Consider the following 18,260-nt stretch of genomic DNA (forward strand, 5'->3'; position numbering starts at 1 on the left):
GGCGGAGGCTCGGACAATGTGCTCAGCTAAATGTGAAACCAGCACCAACGGGTGTAGTAATATCATTTCCGGTGAGCCGTTAGTAGCGGTGTGGTTAATTTAAGGGTGGGGGGTGGGGGGTCGGAGATAACGGCGGAAATGAGGGGGAAACATTCACGTCACATTCTGTTAAGAGAAGGTTGTAATTTAAAGTTAACCAGGCGAATTACGATTGGAATTATTGTGTGTGTGAAGTGGAAGGGGAGGAGGGGGGGGGGGGGGGTAATGTTGTGGTTTTCAGATGAAGTTTAATGGGAAAATATGACGGGGATGAATAGGGGAGGGGCATAGTGTGACGTAACACGGTGATAGTATCACATAATGTGACAAAACCACTGTTTCATAAGACTGTTAAGACTCGATAATTAAATCAGGCCCTATACAGTTATAGCACGTTGTGGTCGGGTGGTAGAGCACTCGACTGCTAACCCGAAAGTCTCGAGTTTGAATCCGGGGTTCATGCCAGTAGAACGCCATTTAGTCCACCCAGTTATGATTGGGTACCTAACTCATGTTAGGGAAGCAAATGAGGCTGGGCACAGTGGTGATCGCCAAATTCTTTTCACTGATGTAGTTGAGCTCTTTTTCACCTACAGGGTACTTTTTTTGGTAATCCATCTATTTGCACTGTTAAGCCCCGTACCTAAGTAACGTTACGTAAAACGTCAAAGTAAACTATCCTAAACTAACTTCTATTATTTTTTAGATATCAAATTGTATTATACATGTAAAAATAGCCAAATTAAAAACCTGCAAGGGTGTTTTTGCGACAAAACATTTACGTTTGTATAAGTTATGCAGCTAATTAAATATATTTTACTGTGCACGGCAAAAATAAAAACGAATACCCCCCCCCCCCCACCCATGTGATCAAGGCGTGATTGACAGCTGATCGTTGACGTGATCGATTCTTGTAGAGATACCCCAACTACGGCCCTCCATGGAGCCACTTTGAGCAATTAGTGCACTTGATGTGTGTGATAGCGGGAACTGGGGTTCTAATCCACGGGAGCCTAATGTAAAAATACAACACTCCTAGGGGAGAAGGACATTACCCCCCTCATAAACCCAATCATATCATTCAATGTATTCCTAACAATAGGGTAATTTGACTTAGGTTTAGTGTGAAGGGATTTTATGTAAGGAATAAGTTTTTTCTACACTTTTGCATTTCCTGAGTTTGAAATTGGATACAATGACTAGGTAAATTACGGAATGGGGTTGGGGTGGGATAAATAGAGGGGTTTGTTATATATATATATATATATATATATATATATATATATATATATATATATATATATATATATATATATATATGTAGAGTTTCTCTCGGCTTATTTCACTAAGACACAGCCAAGGTAAAATAGCATGCGCCTAACCTCAGCCTTGCAATGCCGCCATTCATCTGATTTTTATATTCAATTCCCTCAACATATCAGCTACCCTTTTATGCAATGCCCTCCTTCTTTTCCATCGAATGCCTTTTTTAAAATTAAAGTGCCCTTTCTGCAGTCGTAAAGGCATGTGTTTCCTTGACCTCTGTGTATGAAGGGATTGTGGGGTCATTTGTATGTCCAGTCGACTTTACTTTCCCTAACTTGTAAATCTCCTGTTTAATCCCTATGTAGATAGTATATGGAGCGAGGTTAGACACACGTCTATCCTCTAGGCTCTATTTAATCTCTGTGTCGGCAACATTCCAACCCAATCACTGATAGGTATACGTACTATGCCCGTCTAATATTCAAGTAGAGACCAGTACAGTTCGAATCCCATTAAGTTTTAGTCGCCCACTAAGTATTGAATCAAATAGAAACCAGTACAGTTCGACTCCCATTAAGTTTAGTCAAACACTCAGTATTGAGTTTTACCAGGAAAAATACCCTCCGTATCAAGTCTCAAATTAGCAGTGCCTTGAATGTCACGCTCCACATTAGGAAACACAAGACACCATCTCTCAAGGTCGTTTTGTAACACTACCCACGATCACGATTCAATTGGTGTCACTGTATCACATCTACGGTCGTCACGATTTCTGTCATGTGATCATTTGATCACGCCAACCGTCGTCACGATTCTGTGACCCACGGGTCAACGGTGATCATGTGACAGACTCAAGAAAACCCACGTTGACTGGACGCCACGTGTTCTCTTCTAATTAGAATCAGTCACGTGGTATAGAATGGAAAGCGTTCATTGGATAAAATCCATGACGTAACACATCATGGTGTTCAATGTGTCAACCTTTTCAAAGTCACGTGATAGTTGTTTGATCAAAAGCCAAAATTGATTAAATCCAGTTTTCACTTTGCCGAAAACTGATGTTGCCTAGATGTTTGTATTGTCGTTTAGGTGATGTTATGTTAAATTAATTGCATGGCCGCAATTTGGGAATGATGTTTTTGAAAGGGGAAAACAAATGATGTTTTGGAATGGGAGATAAGAAATGATGTTTTTTGAAAGAGTAATGACAAAAATGATGTTAATAAACATGTAATGTAAAAGAGGACAAATTCAGTTGCCATAGTACCCCCATTTCTTTTATGGTAGATGAAATAGAGTTCTATTCTGGTGTTTTCTTGATAATAAAATATATATAGTTATACTTGGGTGCTAAAAACTACGTCATCAAATCAAGTAAGTCAAGTCAAATCGTAATCTTAATCTCAATAGGGCTTGTAAGTAGGTCACAACTTCTCGTTCTCGTACTTGCCAGCTAGTAGATTTCGAGACCGTAGACTTACAAGCCCTATTTTTAATGATGAACCCCCCCCACCCCCCCCCCCCCCCATGCGCAAACCCCTTCCCACCCGCCAATTGACTGAATTAGACAGAAGACGAGATTATCATACTAATTATCTCTGTCCATTTTCTTCATTGTAAGGAAACAGACACCTAAAAAGCGCGGGAGAAAAAAAAACAACAAATAAGAACTCCCTTACTTGTGGAGGATAATTTTGTCTTTCAGTCTCAACAAAAGAAGAGAAATAACGGAACAAAGCCGATCAATACAACTCGATTTCTCTACGTTAAGTTTGATCTTGTCAGGAATAAAAACACATTGTTGTGCTGTGTGCTAATGTGGATAATAAAATAAGGGGAGGAAAAAACGAATGTAATAACAACAATAGCAATAGCTGTTTCTCAGGGGAGACCACCCGTTAAATATTGCCAGTTTTTAAACGGGATGGGCTGGCGTCCGGTGAGAAAGATATTGAATGTAAGTTTAATTCATTCGTTGAATGATTGATTGCTAATTATGTCGTGTATGAATATGTTTTCGTTTTGGGATGAGCATTCTCTTTTTTAACAGTGTATTTAGATGTGGATATGTGCTGAGTCGACCCAGCACTAATGTGTAACTAGCATTAGATACGGAGAACATCGAGGGTATTACCTACTTAGAAGGTATTGTCACGGAAAAAATAAATAAATATGTCTTGTTTGTTCTGGCGATTCTTAAGCCTCACACATTTAGATGTTTACTTTTATTTTTATCCGGGCACTAAATGCTTCGAATTTTTTACCTTCAACAGAAAAATAAAAACAATGTAGCTAAATATTTAAAAGACACAAAAAAAAAAACAATCATCATACTCTTAATTTAACACTTAAAAATCATTTAAAAAATAAGTTTCGATCTTAAGCCTATGACAGTTTAAATAACGGAAACTATAATACTAGGATTATGGGTATAAATATTACGGAAGTAGAATGTTTATAATACAAAAAATCCAAACGCAATTCCAGGAAGAAAAAAATTAATTCTTTCCATGTCTTCAGCTTTATTTACAGAGTTTCTTCCAGGCATCTCTTATGAATAAAACTTGTATGGAAAATATATACTTTTATCAGTGTCAGCACCCTCAGTGTTTCTTCCAGACTTTTTTCTCGGGGGGTGCACTTGAAATTTTCGGGGGGGGGGGGGGGGGGGGCGGTCAACAATTTTCGGGGGGGGGGGGCGGACACTGTCAAAAGTATATATTTTCTATATAAATTTCATTTCGTTCGGGGGGGGGGGGGCGGTGCCCTCCCGAAGAGATGCCTGGAAGAAACTCTGAGCCCCCCTACGAAAATATCAAGTGCCCTCCCCCGAGAAAAAAGTCTTGAAGAAACAATGTTTATCTATGAACCATAGAACTGAACCCGTAACAGAAGGGTTAAATTCTCGTAGGTTTTCTTTTTCAACACACGTTATATTTCAAACCTCAAGAAATCTCAAATTACAGGGCTTAAATGAAAATGAATTACATTTATTCAACCGACACCAGTGACCTTTTGAGGAAAATGTCGAAATGCAAAGTCACTAGGAAAGATAACCGATCTTTTATCTAATCATTCCAGTGTGAAAGTCGGTAGTAGTGGAGTTACCGCGCTTGACGGAGTTTTTTTTTTCTTTCTAACACTGGAGGCGAAAATGGCCATTGTTTCAGCCCATCGGATGTCAGAAAGTAATCTAGCTGAGTAGCGAGAGGCCTAGGGGTCTCACTTGTCAAGTGGCCGAGTCTCCCACAAAGTGAAATACCTTCCATTACACCCCAGAGCTATACTTTGGCTAAGTGACCATTTCATAAAATACATATTTGATACTTTTTTTGGGAGGGGAGTGGGGGGGGGGGGGGGGTAAGGGAGTGTTACATAGACTTTTTCAAAGAGCTTTTTTTGTAGGGGGGGGGGTACTTGGAGCTTTCGAGTTTTACAGTACCAGTTTACCTCGATTACTTGAAATCGAAGACGTTTTACGTGACCAAATAGATAACAAAAAAATTCCTTTATAGCAGTTTTCGTGTGGATTAATGAGTATAAACAGTGCCGGCGCCAGGTTATTTAGCGCCCTAGGCAAAACTTTTTCCAACCCATTTTGGCGCCCCCCTACGGATAGCCCTAGGCGACCTTCTAGTTCGCCTCATAGGTAGCGCCGACCCTGAGTATAAAGATGCATTACTTGTAAGGGCGTGAAATGGTTTTAGTAGGGATTTTCTTCGTTTAATTTATTGGTAGATATTTCATTTATATTGAGCAAATAGGAGTTAAAGTCTCGAGTTCGAAAGTCATTAGAACGTCCCTGAGTCCACCAAGCTCTGATGGGTACCTAACTCAGGGAAAGTAAAGCGGCTTGGCAAAGTGCTAAAAACACCTTCCCTTTGAATTCCTATGTCAAGAAACATATGAACTCTACTTCATCTCCTTTTTACTGACGACACAGAGATTACAAAAATCTGCCATCAGCAATAAAAACGATTTTTATTTTTCTATTTTTTACCAAGGAATTATTTATGCACTTAAAATAAATGCCTGTAGACGGTTATGTTACTAATTTATGAGCATAAAGTTGATTTCTGTTTTACAAGCATCCATTGAACTTTTTTTACCGCTGGTTGTATAACGATATCGTGTACCGTGAAGCTAATTGTAACATGATCAATATAAGATCGATATCATTGATTGCTGACAAAATTGTAATACCGTTCGCCTAACGACCGGCGTTTATTAAACGTCCTGTTCTGTGTCATTTTTTTTACTGAAATTAATGTAAAAACCCCAACGAAATGAAGGAAATTATCCAACCATGCATTTAGGGCCGTGCATTACTGTAATGTTTGACAATTAGTTTTAGGGCAGTGGTTCTTAATCTGTGTTTAATCGAACCCCAGGGGTTCGGTGTGTCAGTCCCATAGATTCAGCAGAGGTCAAGACACACCCGACTCATATGCTTCACGGGCGGATTTTGACAGTGCAGACGATAGAACTAGTAAGAAGGGTTCAGTAAATGCGCATGTGAAACTGAAGGGACTCGATACTTCATAAAAAGTTAAGAACCACTGTTTTAGGATATTTGAGTTACTTCACTGGATACAACGGCTAAAGTTCTTGATTGTTTCGATTATTTTGTCATTTAGACTTTTCTGATTGCGGTTGTATCATTTATTTATAGTGTACAAACTCTATGCAGCCTAAAAATGTGGACAAAACTACACATACATCATGAAATGTGTACCATGCATGCGCGAACAAATTTTATTTAATAAAAATACCCCCAAATCATAGCGACAGAAGAAACTGAAACTAAGTTTCCATCCACTACCTCTCGGTCCTAACCACAGTGCTGTCAGAAGTTGCATGATCCTGAGCTTCCTATGTCGATTCTCTTGTTATTATTTTTATTTTTTTAAAAGGAAGATAAGGCAGCTAAACTAAAGAGAAGAAAAATTAAAGTAAAATTTACCCTTAACTCTACTTTTCTAAACTTTACTGCCCTTTCCGCACTATCCACATATCTACAAAATAATTTTTTTTTACATACCACGTTTGCAACCAGATATTAAAAATCATTCAAGTTTCATTTAGCTATGTGTAAAATTCTATATTAGCTTTTTTTAAAAAAAAAAAGACGGCATAGACATAAAAATATATTTTGTTTCCCATTTCCTATAACATATTACATTACAAACTTAATTTTATAACATCACATGTTTTTCTCCACATGTGGCCAAGCCCACCCCTCCACCAAACATCTCAAACTCTTCTCCAATAATGGCCGTCAACAATATTTCCCGATTACCTTAAAACGAGGCTCATAGTTCACGCCCTAGTTCAAAACGAGGCTTATAGTCGGCGTACTAACTTAAAACGAGGCTCTGTGAGGGTGGGGATTTTAAGAAGGCGGTAACGAATGAATCCAATAACACACAGTTCAAGTTCAACTATAATTGTTCTTTATTAAAATGATAGATCTATATATGTTCAAGTTTCTACCTAACTGATCTACACTGTACTATTTACTTCTACTACTGACTGTTCATACCACATGCTACCTACTACTACGCACTCCCATGACCAATCCTAACACTAACTGTCCTCTACATTCTACAATCTAACACCTTCTACCTTCGCTAGCTAATCATGATCTCCTAACTATCTACATTCTCGGCCGTCTCTGCCCGCTACCTAACAACTCCTGGCCTATCGCTCTACTGCCCCACGCCTCCGTGGTCAGCTGACCGTCCCACGTGACCGGTCAGCCCTGTGCGCCCATTGGCCTCTCTAACCAACCAACTAGGCCTATAGTCTGTTTCTGCTAACTTATATCTGCTAAACATGTCTGACGTAATCTTGCGTCATCACAGGCTCATAACACTTTAAATGGGATAAATTTCGTTAAGACCCCCGCTCATCGGCCGGGCGGTAGAGACCTCGTACTGCGGCTCTTAAAACGAGGCTCATAAAGCCTTAACTTAAAACGAGGCTCATAACGCCTTAGTTTAAATCGAGGCTCATAACGCCCTAATTTAAACCGATTCTCATAACGTCCTAACTTACACCGAGCCCCATAGTTCACGCCCTAATTGAAAACACGGTTCATAACGCCCTAATTTAAAACGAGGCTCATACCGCCCTAATGTAAACGGATCCTCATAACGCCCTAACTTACACAAAACTCCATATTTTCGGCCTTAAGTTTAAATAAGGCTCATAATTTAAACCGTCCTCATAACGCCCTAATTTAAACCGTCCTCATAACGCCCTAATTTAAACCGTCCTCATAACGCCCTAACTTACACCGACCCCATAGTTCACGCCCTGATTTAAAACGAGGCTCATAACGCCCTAATTCAAACCGTCCTCATAACGCCCTAACTTACAAAGAGCCCCATAGCTCACGCCCTAACTTACAAAGAGCCCCATAGTTCACGCCTTCATATAAACCGAGCTACTTCTCCCCGCCCGTTGTTCAGCACTGCCTCCCTTTGTCAGCTGTTTTCAAAGACCTAACGAGCACTTAATAACCTTGATCACGTGCCCCGGTCCACCACTCCCGACCCCCATTAGATGAATGACAGTACAGGTCGCACGTGCTGCCCTGGCATCAGAAAGACGGTCGCGTGCCGGTAAGGAGGAAAATGTTTTATAAAACACCCGTTCCTCCCGCAAGAAATAAAACAATCAAAATTGAATTGAGGCGCCGCTAATAGGATTTGGCTAATACAGTTTTCGGTTGTTTAGTGTTTTCTTCAAGGCTACGGACAAGCATGTGAAAGTAGGGGGTTGTATGGAGCGGTGAAGTCGACTTTTTAAAATGTGAAGGTATGGAGCGAGGGTCCACTTTTTAAAATGTGAAGATAGGGGGTTGTATGGAGCGGTGGTTGACTTTTTTAACATGTGAAGGTAGGGGGTTGTATGGAGCGGTGAAGTCGACTTTTTTAAATGTTAAGGTAGGGGGTTGTATGGAGCGGTGAAGTCGACTTTTTTTAAAAAATGTGATGGTAGGGGGTTGTATGGAGCGGTGAAGTCGACTTTTTTAAATGTTAAGGTAGGGGGTTGTATGGAGCGGTGAAGTCGACTTTTTTTTTTAAAATGTGATGGTAGGGAGTTGTATGGAGCGGTCGTTGACTTTTTAAAATGTGAAGGTAGGGGGTTGTATGGAGCGGTGAAGTCGACTTTTTTAAAATGAGAAGGTAGGGGGTTGTATGGAGTGGTGAAGTCGACTTTTTAAAATTTGAAGGTAGGGTGTTGTATGGAGCGGTGGTTGACTTTTTTAAATGTGAATGTAGGGTGTTGTATGGAGCGGTGGTTGACTTTTTAAAATGTGAAGGTAGGGGGTTGTATGGAGCGGCGAAGTCGACTTTTTTAAAATGTGAAGGTAGGGTGTTGTATGGAGTGGTGAAGTCGACTTTTTAAAATGTAAAGGTAGGGGGTTGTATGGAGTGGTGAAGTCGACTTTTTAAAATGTGAAGGTAGGGAGTTGTATGGAGCGGTGGTTGACTTTTTTAAATGTGAAGGTTATATGGAGCTGTATATGTTTCACCATATCGAAGTGTACATAAACTGGATATAACATAACAATATGTGCTTTTAAAAGAAATTTTAATTTTTTGAAAAAAAAAGACATTTAAACGGTACTTACTCCGACCAATTTTAACGCAAATATAGTGATTCATTATTTATAACATAAATATGTATGTTTATTATATAAAGTTACATAATTTTAATCCTGTTTTCTACAGCTAGAAAAAGGATTAACTTTGGATTAAAGACCAAGTAAGATTGGTATTGTCAATCAAGCTGACATCCATTGCAGGCTGACACATATACTGTTTATTATGAACAAACGTGTTAACGAGACTCTACTCTTATTTCCTGTTCATCAAAACACATTTTTAAAAATTGTCTACTTTTTGATCATTTGTTTTACAAACTTTGATTTAAAGTACCTCTCATCAAAAAAATAATATTTCTTTAAATAGTGAAGTTCGTATTATAAAACTTTACAATAAGAATCCAAAGATTTAACGATGTACTTATTGTCTTTAATCACAATGTAATCTGAGCTTGCTTTAACTGGCCACAGACTTCAAAGAAATATCTTGATTTACAACTAAAGCTAACATTGTAATAGTAAGTACTTTTGTGGATATTTTTAAAGAATAATTGTCAAAGCTTTTATTTCAGTGAGGTATGGTGTCGGTACTACATTAATAACTAAACTAATAAAAAACACGAAGTAAAGAATTAAAATTAGTTATAAGTTTATACTTATATTTTAACTCTTTAGAATCTAATTTACACATTTTTTTAAATTTACAGTTGTTTTGTCTAAAAGACTCCGTTTCTCCTTGTTATTTGAAATTTAAAATAAAAGTTTAGAAACTTACCAAAAGTGAGAAAGATTATCCACACCGCTAGAACGGCCATGACGAAGGTTTCAGCGACGTCCACTGTCTGCGTGTGGTGTACAGGATGACCACTGGCCCCGCGCTTATGTCTGCTTTGCGGTGCCGCCCACCAATTGAATCCAGACGATTTTATCCGGGGGCTATTAAAATTTATCCCGTTAAAAAAAATTCCGGTGAGAAAAAAAAAATTCCGATTGATTTTACCGAAGGAGTTGCTGTTATTTGTTAAAGGTCTGAGGCAAGTTGCTAATCGCTTGTTACGGGCTTAGAAGCGAGAGTCAAATGCGGGGTCCGTGACGGGCAAACAAGGGCGAATTACTCACGGCCAACACGAGTAAAAGGGAGGCAACCCAGAGCAATCGATGTGCGGCTCGCCGGAGAGCTGGACTTGAGCCAGGTTCGTAAAAAAAGATTACGGCGAGATCGGCTGGAGGCTGGGTGGTCTGGGGGTAGAGCCGTTGACGGCTCGGCGACATGGGGGTAGAGAAAATTGAAAGCGGGGCGTCGTGGTGGTGAGGGCGTCTTGGTGGTGAGGGCGTATAGGTGGTGAGGGCGTCTTGGCGCTGAGGGTGTCTTGGTGGTGAGGGTATCTTGATGGTGAGGGTGTCTTGGTGGTGAGGGCGTCTTGGTGGTGAGGGCGTCTTGGTGGTGAGGGCGTCTTGGTGGTGAGGGCGTCTTGGTGGTGAGGGTGTCTTGGTGGTGAGGGTATCTTGATGGTGAGGGTGTCTTGGTGGTGAGGGCGTCTTGGTGGTGAGGGCGTCTTGGTGGTGAGGGCGTCTTGGTGGTGAGGGCGTCTGGGTGGTGAGGGCGTCTTGGTGGTGAGGACGTCTTGGTGGTGAGGGCTTCTGGGTGGTGAGGGCGTCTTGGTGGCGAGGGCGTTTTGGTGGTGAGGGCGTCTTGGTGGTGAGGGCTTCTGGGTGGTGAGGGCTTCTGGGTGGTTAGGGCGTCTTGGTGGTGAGGGCGTCTTGGTGGTGAGGGCGTCTTGGTTGTGAGGGCGTCTTGGTGACGAGGGCGTCGTGGTGGTGAGGGCGTGTTGGTGCTGTGGGCGTCTTGGTGGTGAGGGCGTGTTGGTGCTGTGGGCGTCCATGTGGTGACGGTGTCTTGGTGGTGAGGGCGTCTTGGTGGTGAGGGCGTCTTGGTGACGAGGGCGTCTTGGTGACGAGGGCGTCTTGGTGACGAGGGCGTCGTGGTGGTGAGGGCGTGTTGGTGCTGTGGGCGTCTTGGTGACGAGGGCGTCTTGGTGACGAGGGCGTCGTGGTGGTGAGGGCGTGTTGGTGCTGTGGGCGTCTTGGTGGTGAGGGCGTCTTGGTGACGAGGGCGTCGTGGTGACTATGGCGTTTTAATGTTAAGGGTTTCTTGACGATAAGGGCGTCTTGAGGGTAAAGGCGTCTTGGTGAAGAGGGGGTCATGGGCGTCTAATAGCAAGAGCGTCTGAGTAAGAGGGCGTTTAAAAGACATACGCGACGTGAAAATAAGGACGTTAAGAAGGTAAGGACGTTGTGAAGATATGGGCGTTAAGAAGGTAAGGACGTTGTGAAGATATGGGCGTTAAGAAGGTAAGGACGTTGTGAAGATATGGGCGTTAAGAAGGTAAGGACGTTGTGAAGATATGGGCGTTAAGAAGGTAAGGACGTTGTGAAGATATGGGCGTTAAGAAGAAAACGGCGTCATGAAGGTAAGGACGTCATGAAGATAAGGGCGTCATGAAGGTAAGGACGTCAGGAAGGTAAGGACGTCATGAAGGTAAGGACGTCATGAACTAAAGGGCGTCATGAAGATAGTGGCGTGGTGAAGAGGATGACATGTAGAAAAGGGCGTCCTAAAGAAAGGACGTCATGAAGATACGGGCTGTTGAATGTTATGGCGACACGAAAGCAGCACTACTAGACAGTAGCGCTATACACATGACAAAGCTGTTGATGCGCATCAACGATAAGAGTTTTTTAACCTCAGTTTTTTTACCAACTCACAGTATTGACGCATTGTTCGGTGTAACAATTTCATCAAGGATTAAACCTAATCCCTCTTTCTTCTTTTATTAATTAAAAAAAAAATAATTAAAATCAAATTCTTTGATGCAATACAGACAACAACAAAAATGTGGTTGTAAAAAAAAGTGTGAGGAAAAAATATTGCGAGTAGGCGGCAACCAATTTTAAATCACCAACAACTTTCTTTTATTTCACTGAAAAAAATGCACCAACGAGATCCAATATACAGTGTGATTACAATGCAGAAATGACGTAACATGTTAATGAATTATAAATACTGGTGTAGTTAATTAATGGTGCAACTGATTGAAACTCTCTGATCCTCTATCGAAAAAAACATTAATTAAAGAAATTTATGTCTTCAATTTGTTGTCTACTTGCAGGCACTTGTGTTTGTTTTACGTGATCTAACTAACCGATAAATACTAATCGATAATAGGGTACTGGAACCATTGGAGGAGAGGGGGGCGAAGATAAAAAAATAGGATATTTTCCATGACTATGTATTTTTGTTCTGTAAGCTGTTACAGATTTGGGACACCAAGTTCAAGGAGGGGTGGGGTGTTTACATCATTAAATAAATTGGATGAAGTCAAGAAATTATTGTCTAATCTTCAGGAACAAACTTGGCTAATGACGTTTTGACACTCGGTATGGAGGTTGTTGACTCAGATGTGTGTGTTGGGATATATGCGTAGTGTGTGGGGGATATGTGTAGTGTGTGGGGGATGTGTGTAGTATGTGGGGGGATGTGTGTAGTGTGTGGGTGTGTGTAGTGTGTGGGGGGATGTGTATAGTATGTGGGGGTTGTGTGTAGTGTGTGGGGGATGTGTGTAGTGTGTGGGGGATATGTGTGTAGTGTGTGGGGAATGTGTATAGTATGTGGGGGTTGTGTGTAGTGTGTGGGGGATGTGTGTAGTGTGTGGGGGATATGTGTGTAGTGTGTGGGGAATGTGTATAGTATGTGGGGGATGTGTGTAGTGTGTGGGGGATGTGTGTAGTGTGTGGGGGATATGTGTGTAGTGTGTGGGGAATGTGTATAGTATGTGGGGGGTTGTGTGTAGTGTGTGGGGGATGTGTGTAGTGTGTGTGGGATGTATGTAGTGTGTGGGTGTGTGTAGTGTGGGAGACATGTGTGTTGTGTGTGGGGGACATGTGTGTTGTGTGTGGGGGACATGTGTGTAGAGTGTTGGGGACATGTGTGTAGAGTGTGGGGGGCATGTGTGTAGTGTGTGGGGGATGTATGTAGTTAGTGGGGGGTGTAGTGTGGTGGACATGTGTGTAGAGTGTTGTGGTTTATAGATACGGTTTAGTTGTGGAGGTGTGACAATGGAAGGCAACTCGTGGGGTCTGTTTCAGATAGTCTAGATGTCGACCTCATGTCCACAAATGTCCATGTCGGTCTTATGCTCTTGTCTGCAAAATGTCCATGTCAGTTTTATGCTCTAGTCTGCAAAATATCCATGTCGGCCGTATGTCCGTGTCGTCGTATGCCTGCATCTGTGCCGATCAGATATTTAGTTCGACAATCTCTAGTTTATCCTTATATCAAATGCGACCCTTTTTTTCTTGGCTTATTATTTCTTGTACATTTTGTGTTTTTCACGATATATTTCACGATATTAGTGAAGAATACATCATCAAGTAGGAATTTTTAACATTATTTCTTCTATATTAAGTTTCATTTCCAAACTTCTTGCATTGCTAGTAAATGTCAATGCTATAAAGTCCGTGTGTTCACATCCATGTGTTCACGTCCATATGTTCACATCCATGTGTTCACGTCTATGTGTCCACACCGACCCAACCACACCCACACCCCAGCCCTATTTAAACTTTCCCACCTTCTCACCACTACCCACCCTGTACATCCCACCCCATCATACCGGTCACAAACAACATCAACTCAAATGATGATTGATATCCCAACATCACCCCTCACTGACCCCCCTTAAGCCAGCCCCCGGGTCGATATCCTATTTATCTGAAGAAATTGAATATCTAAAAACATAAACTTATATTAAGTAAATCTTGACGGAAAGGGGAGACTACCCACCTACTCCGTCAACACACCCTCCCTACAGTAACCCCCCCCCCTCCTCCCATCAACGTGTTTACCCACTTCCTGTCCGATATGTTATTCACCAGGACGCCAATCAATATAGACATCTAACCCCTGACCCCTGTTTCACGCCACTTCTCACTCAAACCCTCGTCATATCTACCCCGTCTGGTGTATGTATATGCCCATCCTACGTCCACATTTATATGTTAGCCTGGCATAAATTTCTCCATCGATTTTTACCATGACCTTTGACCCGACTTTGTATACATTATAAAAGAAAAGAAAAAGTATAAATATTATTTTGTTCAAAAAAAAAAAAAAAAAAAACGTTACCCAACTCATGTAAGTAAAAGATTACGAGCGTTGTGTTTTTGTTGGTCGAAGAATCGACTCGACTGCGCATGTCCGTAAGTTTGTATCCCAGAGGCCCAGGCGGCTTCCTGTAAAGCTGAAGACTGTTCAGATTGCGTTATTTTATTCATGAACATTCTCCTACGCTGGTCTTGTTTGGTAGACGGATTGCCAGATTTTTTTGCTTCCTTCCCGGGGTAAATGGACACGTTTGAAACAATAGAACAGGAGAATGGAATGTATGGATTGGTGATCATCATGTGACTAAATGAATATTAGGCGACTGACCAACAGGTGACTAAGTGACCATTATGTGACTAAATAACCATGATGTGACTAAGTGGCCATCAGGTTTTTTAAATTACCATACAGTGGCTAAGTTACCATAAAGTGACTAAATGACCACCAGACAACTGACCACAATGTGACTAAGTGACCATTAGATAACTAAGGGACCAGAGGGTGACTAAGTGACCATCAGTTGACTAAATTAGATGACTAAGTTACTATCAGTTGACTAAATGACCACCAGACAACTGACCGCCATGTGACTAAGTGACCATTAGATGACTAAGAGACCAGAGGGTGACTAAGTTACTATCAGTTGACTAAATGACCACCAAACAACTGATCATTAGGTGCCTAAGTGACCATCAGGTCACTAAGTTCCCTTCAGATAACTGAAGAACCATCAAGCGACAGACCATTAGGTGACTAAGTTACCATCAAGTTACCATAAACTGACTCAGTGGTCATAAAATGACTAAGTGTTCATCAGACTATAAAGAGAGCACTAGACGAGAAAAGTATTTTAAAATATGGTTAAATTAATGTGTGATCAGCAGAAATAGTTTAATAACCAATATAAATGACTAAGTTACCATCAGGAGACTAACCAATCTAAATGACCAATAAAAATGACAAGTAAAATTATCTAGACACCAGAAGGGGAAGCTAAAAGACAAAACAGCAACTATCAAGTAACCGGAAGTTTCTAAAGATGAAATTTTAAATACTTTGCTCAGGCTCAATTGTTTTGTTTGTTTGTTTGTTATTTTTGTTGTTGTTAATTTACAGCGTCAGCTTGCCTTGCTATATTAGATTTAGATCTAGTATTACAGTTTTCATCATGGGCTTGTGAGGAGTGATACAGATATTCAATAGTAATATTTCTTTCTGACAATATCAGGAAATATTTCTTTCTGGCAATAAGAGAAAATATTTCTTTCTGGCAATAACAGAAAATATTTCTTTCTGGCAATAACAGAAAATATTTCTTCCTGGCAATAACAGAAAATATTTCTTTCTGGCAATAATAGAAAATATTTCTTTCTGACAATATCAGAATGTATTTCTTTCTGGCAATAGAAGAAAATATTTCTTTCAGGCAATAGCAATTAACATCGTGGAATCAGATTTTCTTTTTTTTTCTTTTGACAAAATAAAAAACAATTTCAATTTAATCCGATATAATTCTCTTGTTTACAGTTCAACGCGTTTCTCAAAGAACTAACAACCAAAATCTGGAACTCCGAAAACTTCTATTTAGGTCTAACTGTCAACTATGATTTATTTTTATATCGCAAATCCCAAGCTTCAAAGACTCACTAGCCGAATACTAATACAGAAGTTTATCTACGTAAGGCGCAATGCTTTTGAAGGGAGTTGAAATCTATTACAAAGGGAGACAAAATGTTAAGGCAGAGTTATCCCCTTCTTTTTATTTTACTTGATCTAAATAGTAAAAACGTTCAGTATTTAAATATTAAATAAAACTCAAAGATTAGACAGTTATCCTTTTGTTTTTAATGTATTTGATCTAAAAACATGCAGAATTTAAAGACGAAACGAAACACAATGTAAATGTTTTGTAATCAATCAAACGGGAAAATATTTTATCAAGGGAGGGGAATCCTAGAATAGTTTTCGACATCATATAATATTATTTTAATCTTTTTTTTTTTTTATTTCATTTCATTCTACTTAACATTCTGTAAAACAATATCTAATAACATTGGTAAAAACGGACGCTGTTTTTTTTTATAATTTGGGTAAATATTTAAGCTTGGGAAAAAAAATGAATTGCTAAAATCAAGAAAATATTACATTTGTTTGTTTTAAGTTAGTTCAAATAGTGTGACGTAATATATTGGTACACGGGTGTGTACAATATGCTGGTTGTGTACAACCTAGATAAGCAGGTGAGGGGTCAGGTATGGAGAGTTGAAAGGTAGAACAGCAATAGTAGAGCAGGACAGGAGCAATGGAGTAGGACAGGAGCAGTGGATGAGAAGGACAGGAGGACAGGAGCAGTGGAGAAGGACAGGAGAAGGACAGGAGAAGGACAGGAGAAGGACAGGAGAAGGAAAGGAGCAGTGGATGAGAAGGACAGGAGCAGGATAGGAGCAGGAGGACAGGAGCAGTGGAGAAGGACAGGAGAAGGACAGGAGAAGGACAGGAGAAGGAAAGGAGCAGTGGATGAGAAGGACAGGAGCAGTGGATGAGAAGGACAGGAGCAGGAGAAGGACAGGAGCAGTGGAGTAGGACAGGAGCAGTGGATGAGAAGGACAGGAGGACAGGAGCAGTGGAGAAGGACAGGAGCAGTGGAGAAGGACAGGAGAAGGACAGGAGAAGGACAGGAGAAGGAAAGGAGCAGTGGATGAGAAGGACAGGAGCAGGAGGACAGGAGCAGTGGAGAAGGACAGGAGAAGGACAGGAGAAGGACAGGAGAAGGAAAGGAGAAGGAAAGGAGCAGTGAATGAGAAGGACAGGAGCAGGATAGGAGCAGGAGGACAGGAGCAGTGGAGAAGGACAGGAGAAGGACAGGAGAAGGACAGGAGAAGGAAAGGAGCAGTGGATGAGAAGGACAGGAGCAGGATAGGAGCAGGAGGACAGGAGCCGTGGAGAAGGACAGGAGAAGGACAGGAGAAGGACAGGAGAAGGAAAGGAGCAGTGGATGAGAAGGACAGGAGGACAGGAGCAGTGGAGAAGGACAGGAGCAGTGGAGGAGAAGGACAGGAGGACAGGAGCAGTGGAGAAGGACAGGAGCAGTGGAGGAGAAGGACAGGAGGACAGGAGCAGTGGAGAAGGACAGGAGCAGTGGAGGAGAAGGACAGGAGGACAGGAGCAGTGGAGAAGGACAGGAGCAGTGGAGGAGAAGGACAGGAGGACAGGAGCAGTGGAGAAGGACAGGAGCAGTGGAGGAGAAGGACATGAGCAGGATAGGAGCAGGAGAAGAACAGGAGCAGTGGAGGATAAGGACAGGAGAAGGACAGGAGCAGGATAGGAGCAGGAAAAAGACAGGAGCAGTGGAGGAGAAGGACAGTAGCAGTGGAGGACAGGAGCAGGATAGGAGCAGGAAAAAGACAGGAGCAGGATAGGAGCAGGAAAAAGACAGGAGCAGTGGAGGAGAAGGACAGTAGCAGTGGAGGACAGGAGCAGGATAGGAGCAGGAGGAAGATAGGAGCAGGAGAGGGACAGGAGCAGGAGAAGGACATGAGCAGGATAGGAGCAGGGTGGTAGCAGGAGCAGGATAGGAGCAGGAGAAGGACAGGAGCAGGATAGGAGCAGGAGAAGGACAGGAGCAGGAGAAGGACAGGATAGGAGCAGGAAAAAGACATGAGCAGGATAGGAGCAGGAGAAGGAGAGGAGCAGGATAGGAGCAGGAAAAATACAGGAGCAGGATAGGAGCAGGAGAAGGACAGGAGCAGGAGAAAGACAAATGTAGTGTTGTATTCATTTGTATTGGACCAGTTTTCTTGTACGACCAGCACAAGACAACCACAGACTTGAGCTGCCCAATTGTTGCTAGAAAACTGTTTCAGCTGAGTTTCCACATTGTGAGAAAGTTTCTGATTGTCAATCAAACACCACAGAGGGACTCCCCTACGGCTTTATGTGTCGATTATAGTTTACTGGGCCATTTTTTCGTTATATAAGATGACACGGCAACTTAACTGGGCCATTGTTTTGTTATACAAGATTATACGGCGACTTAACTTGGCGATTGTTTCGTTATATAAACTGATATAACGACTTTAATGGACAGTAACTGAGCCATAGATAAAAGATGCTTGGCCGTTTAAGCCAGCTAGTGCTCTAGTGCCAAATCTTAATATGAACCATGTTTCCGTGAGC

The 18,260-nt window shown here is 41.5% G+C and overlaps 2 protein-coding genes across 2 annotated transcripts; one reads left to right on the plus strand and one right to left on the minus strand.

Moving 5' to 3' along the window:
- Positions 1 to 10,128: 10,128 nt before the first annotated feature.
- On the minus strand, positions 10,129 to 11,699 carry LOC131953312 (putative uncharacterized protein DDB_G0291608). The gene is made up of 2 exons (XM_059316451.1): positions 11,687 to 11,699; positions 10,129 to 11,045 (listed from the first exon to the last, which is right to left on the minus strand). Exons 1-2 carry the CDS (start codon positions 11,697 to 11,699, stop codon positions 10,129 to 10,131), a joined length of 930 nt encoding a protein of 309 aa, XP_059172434.1.
- A 3,183-nt stretch (positions 11,700 to 14,882) lies between these two features.
- Positions 14,883 to 17,339, plus strand: LOC131953313 (uncharacterized). Its single transcript, XM_059316452.1, has 3 exons — positions 14,883 to 14,929; positions 16,396 to 16,619; positions 16,690 to 17,339. The coding sequence occupies exons 1-3, from the start codon at positions 14,883 to 14,885 to the stop codon at positions 17,337 to 17,339; spliced, it is 921 nt and encodes a 306-aa protein (XP_059172435.1).
- Positions 17,340 to 18,260: the final 921 nt, after the last annotated feature.

This window comes from Physella acuta, unplaced genomic scaffold, assembly GCF_028476545.2.
Source record: "Physella acuta isolate Inbredline_101_S28 unplaced genomic scaffold, ASM2847654v3 ptg000916l, whole genome shotgun sequence".
Lineage (NCBI taxonomy): Eukaryota > Metazoa > Mollusca > Gastropoda > Physidae > Physella > Physella acuta.

Coding starts and splice junctions, on each gene's coding strand:
- LOC131953313 (XM_059316452.1), top strand. CDS start 14,883: ATGACTAAGTGTTCATCAGACTATAAAGAGAGCACTAGACGAGAAAA. Junction 14,930..16,395: donor GAGAGCACTAGACGAGAAAA/GTATTTTAAAAT, acceptor GCAATGGAGTAG/GACAGGAGCAGTGGATGAGA. Junction 16,620..16,689: donor GGATGAGAAGGACAGGAGCA/GTGGATGAGAAG, acceptor GTGGATGAGAAG/GACAGGAGGACAGGAGCAGT.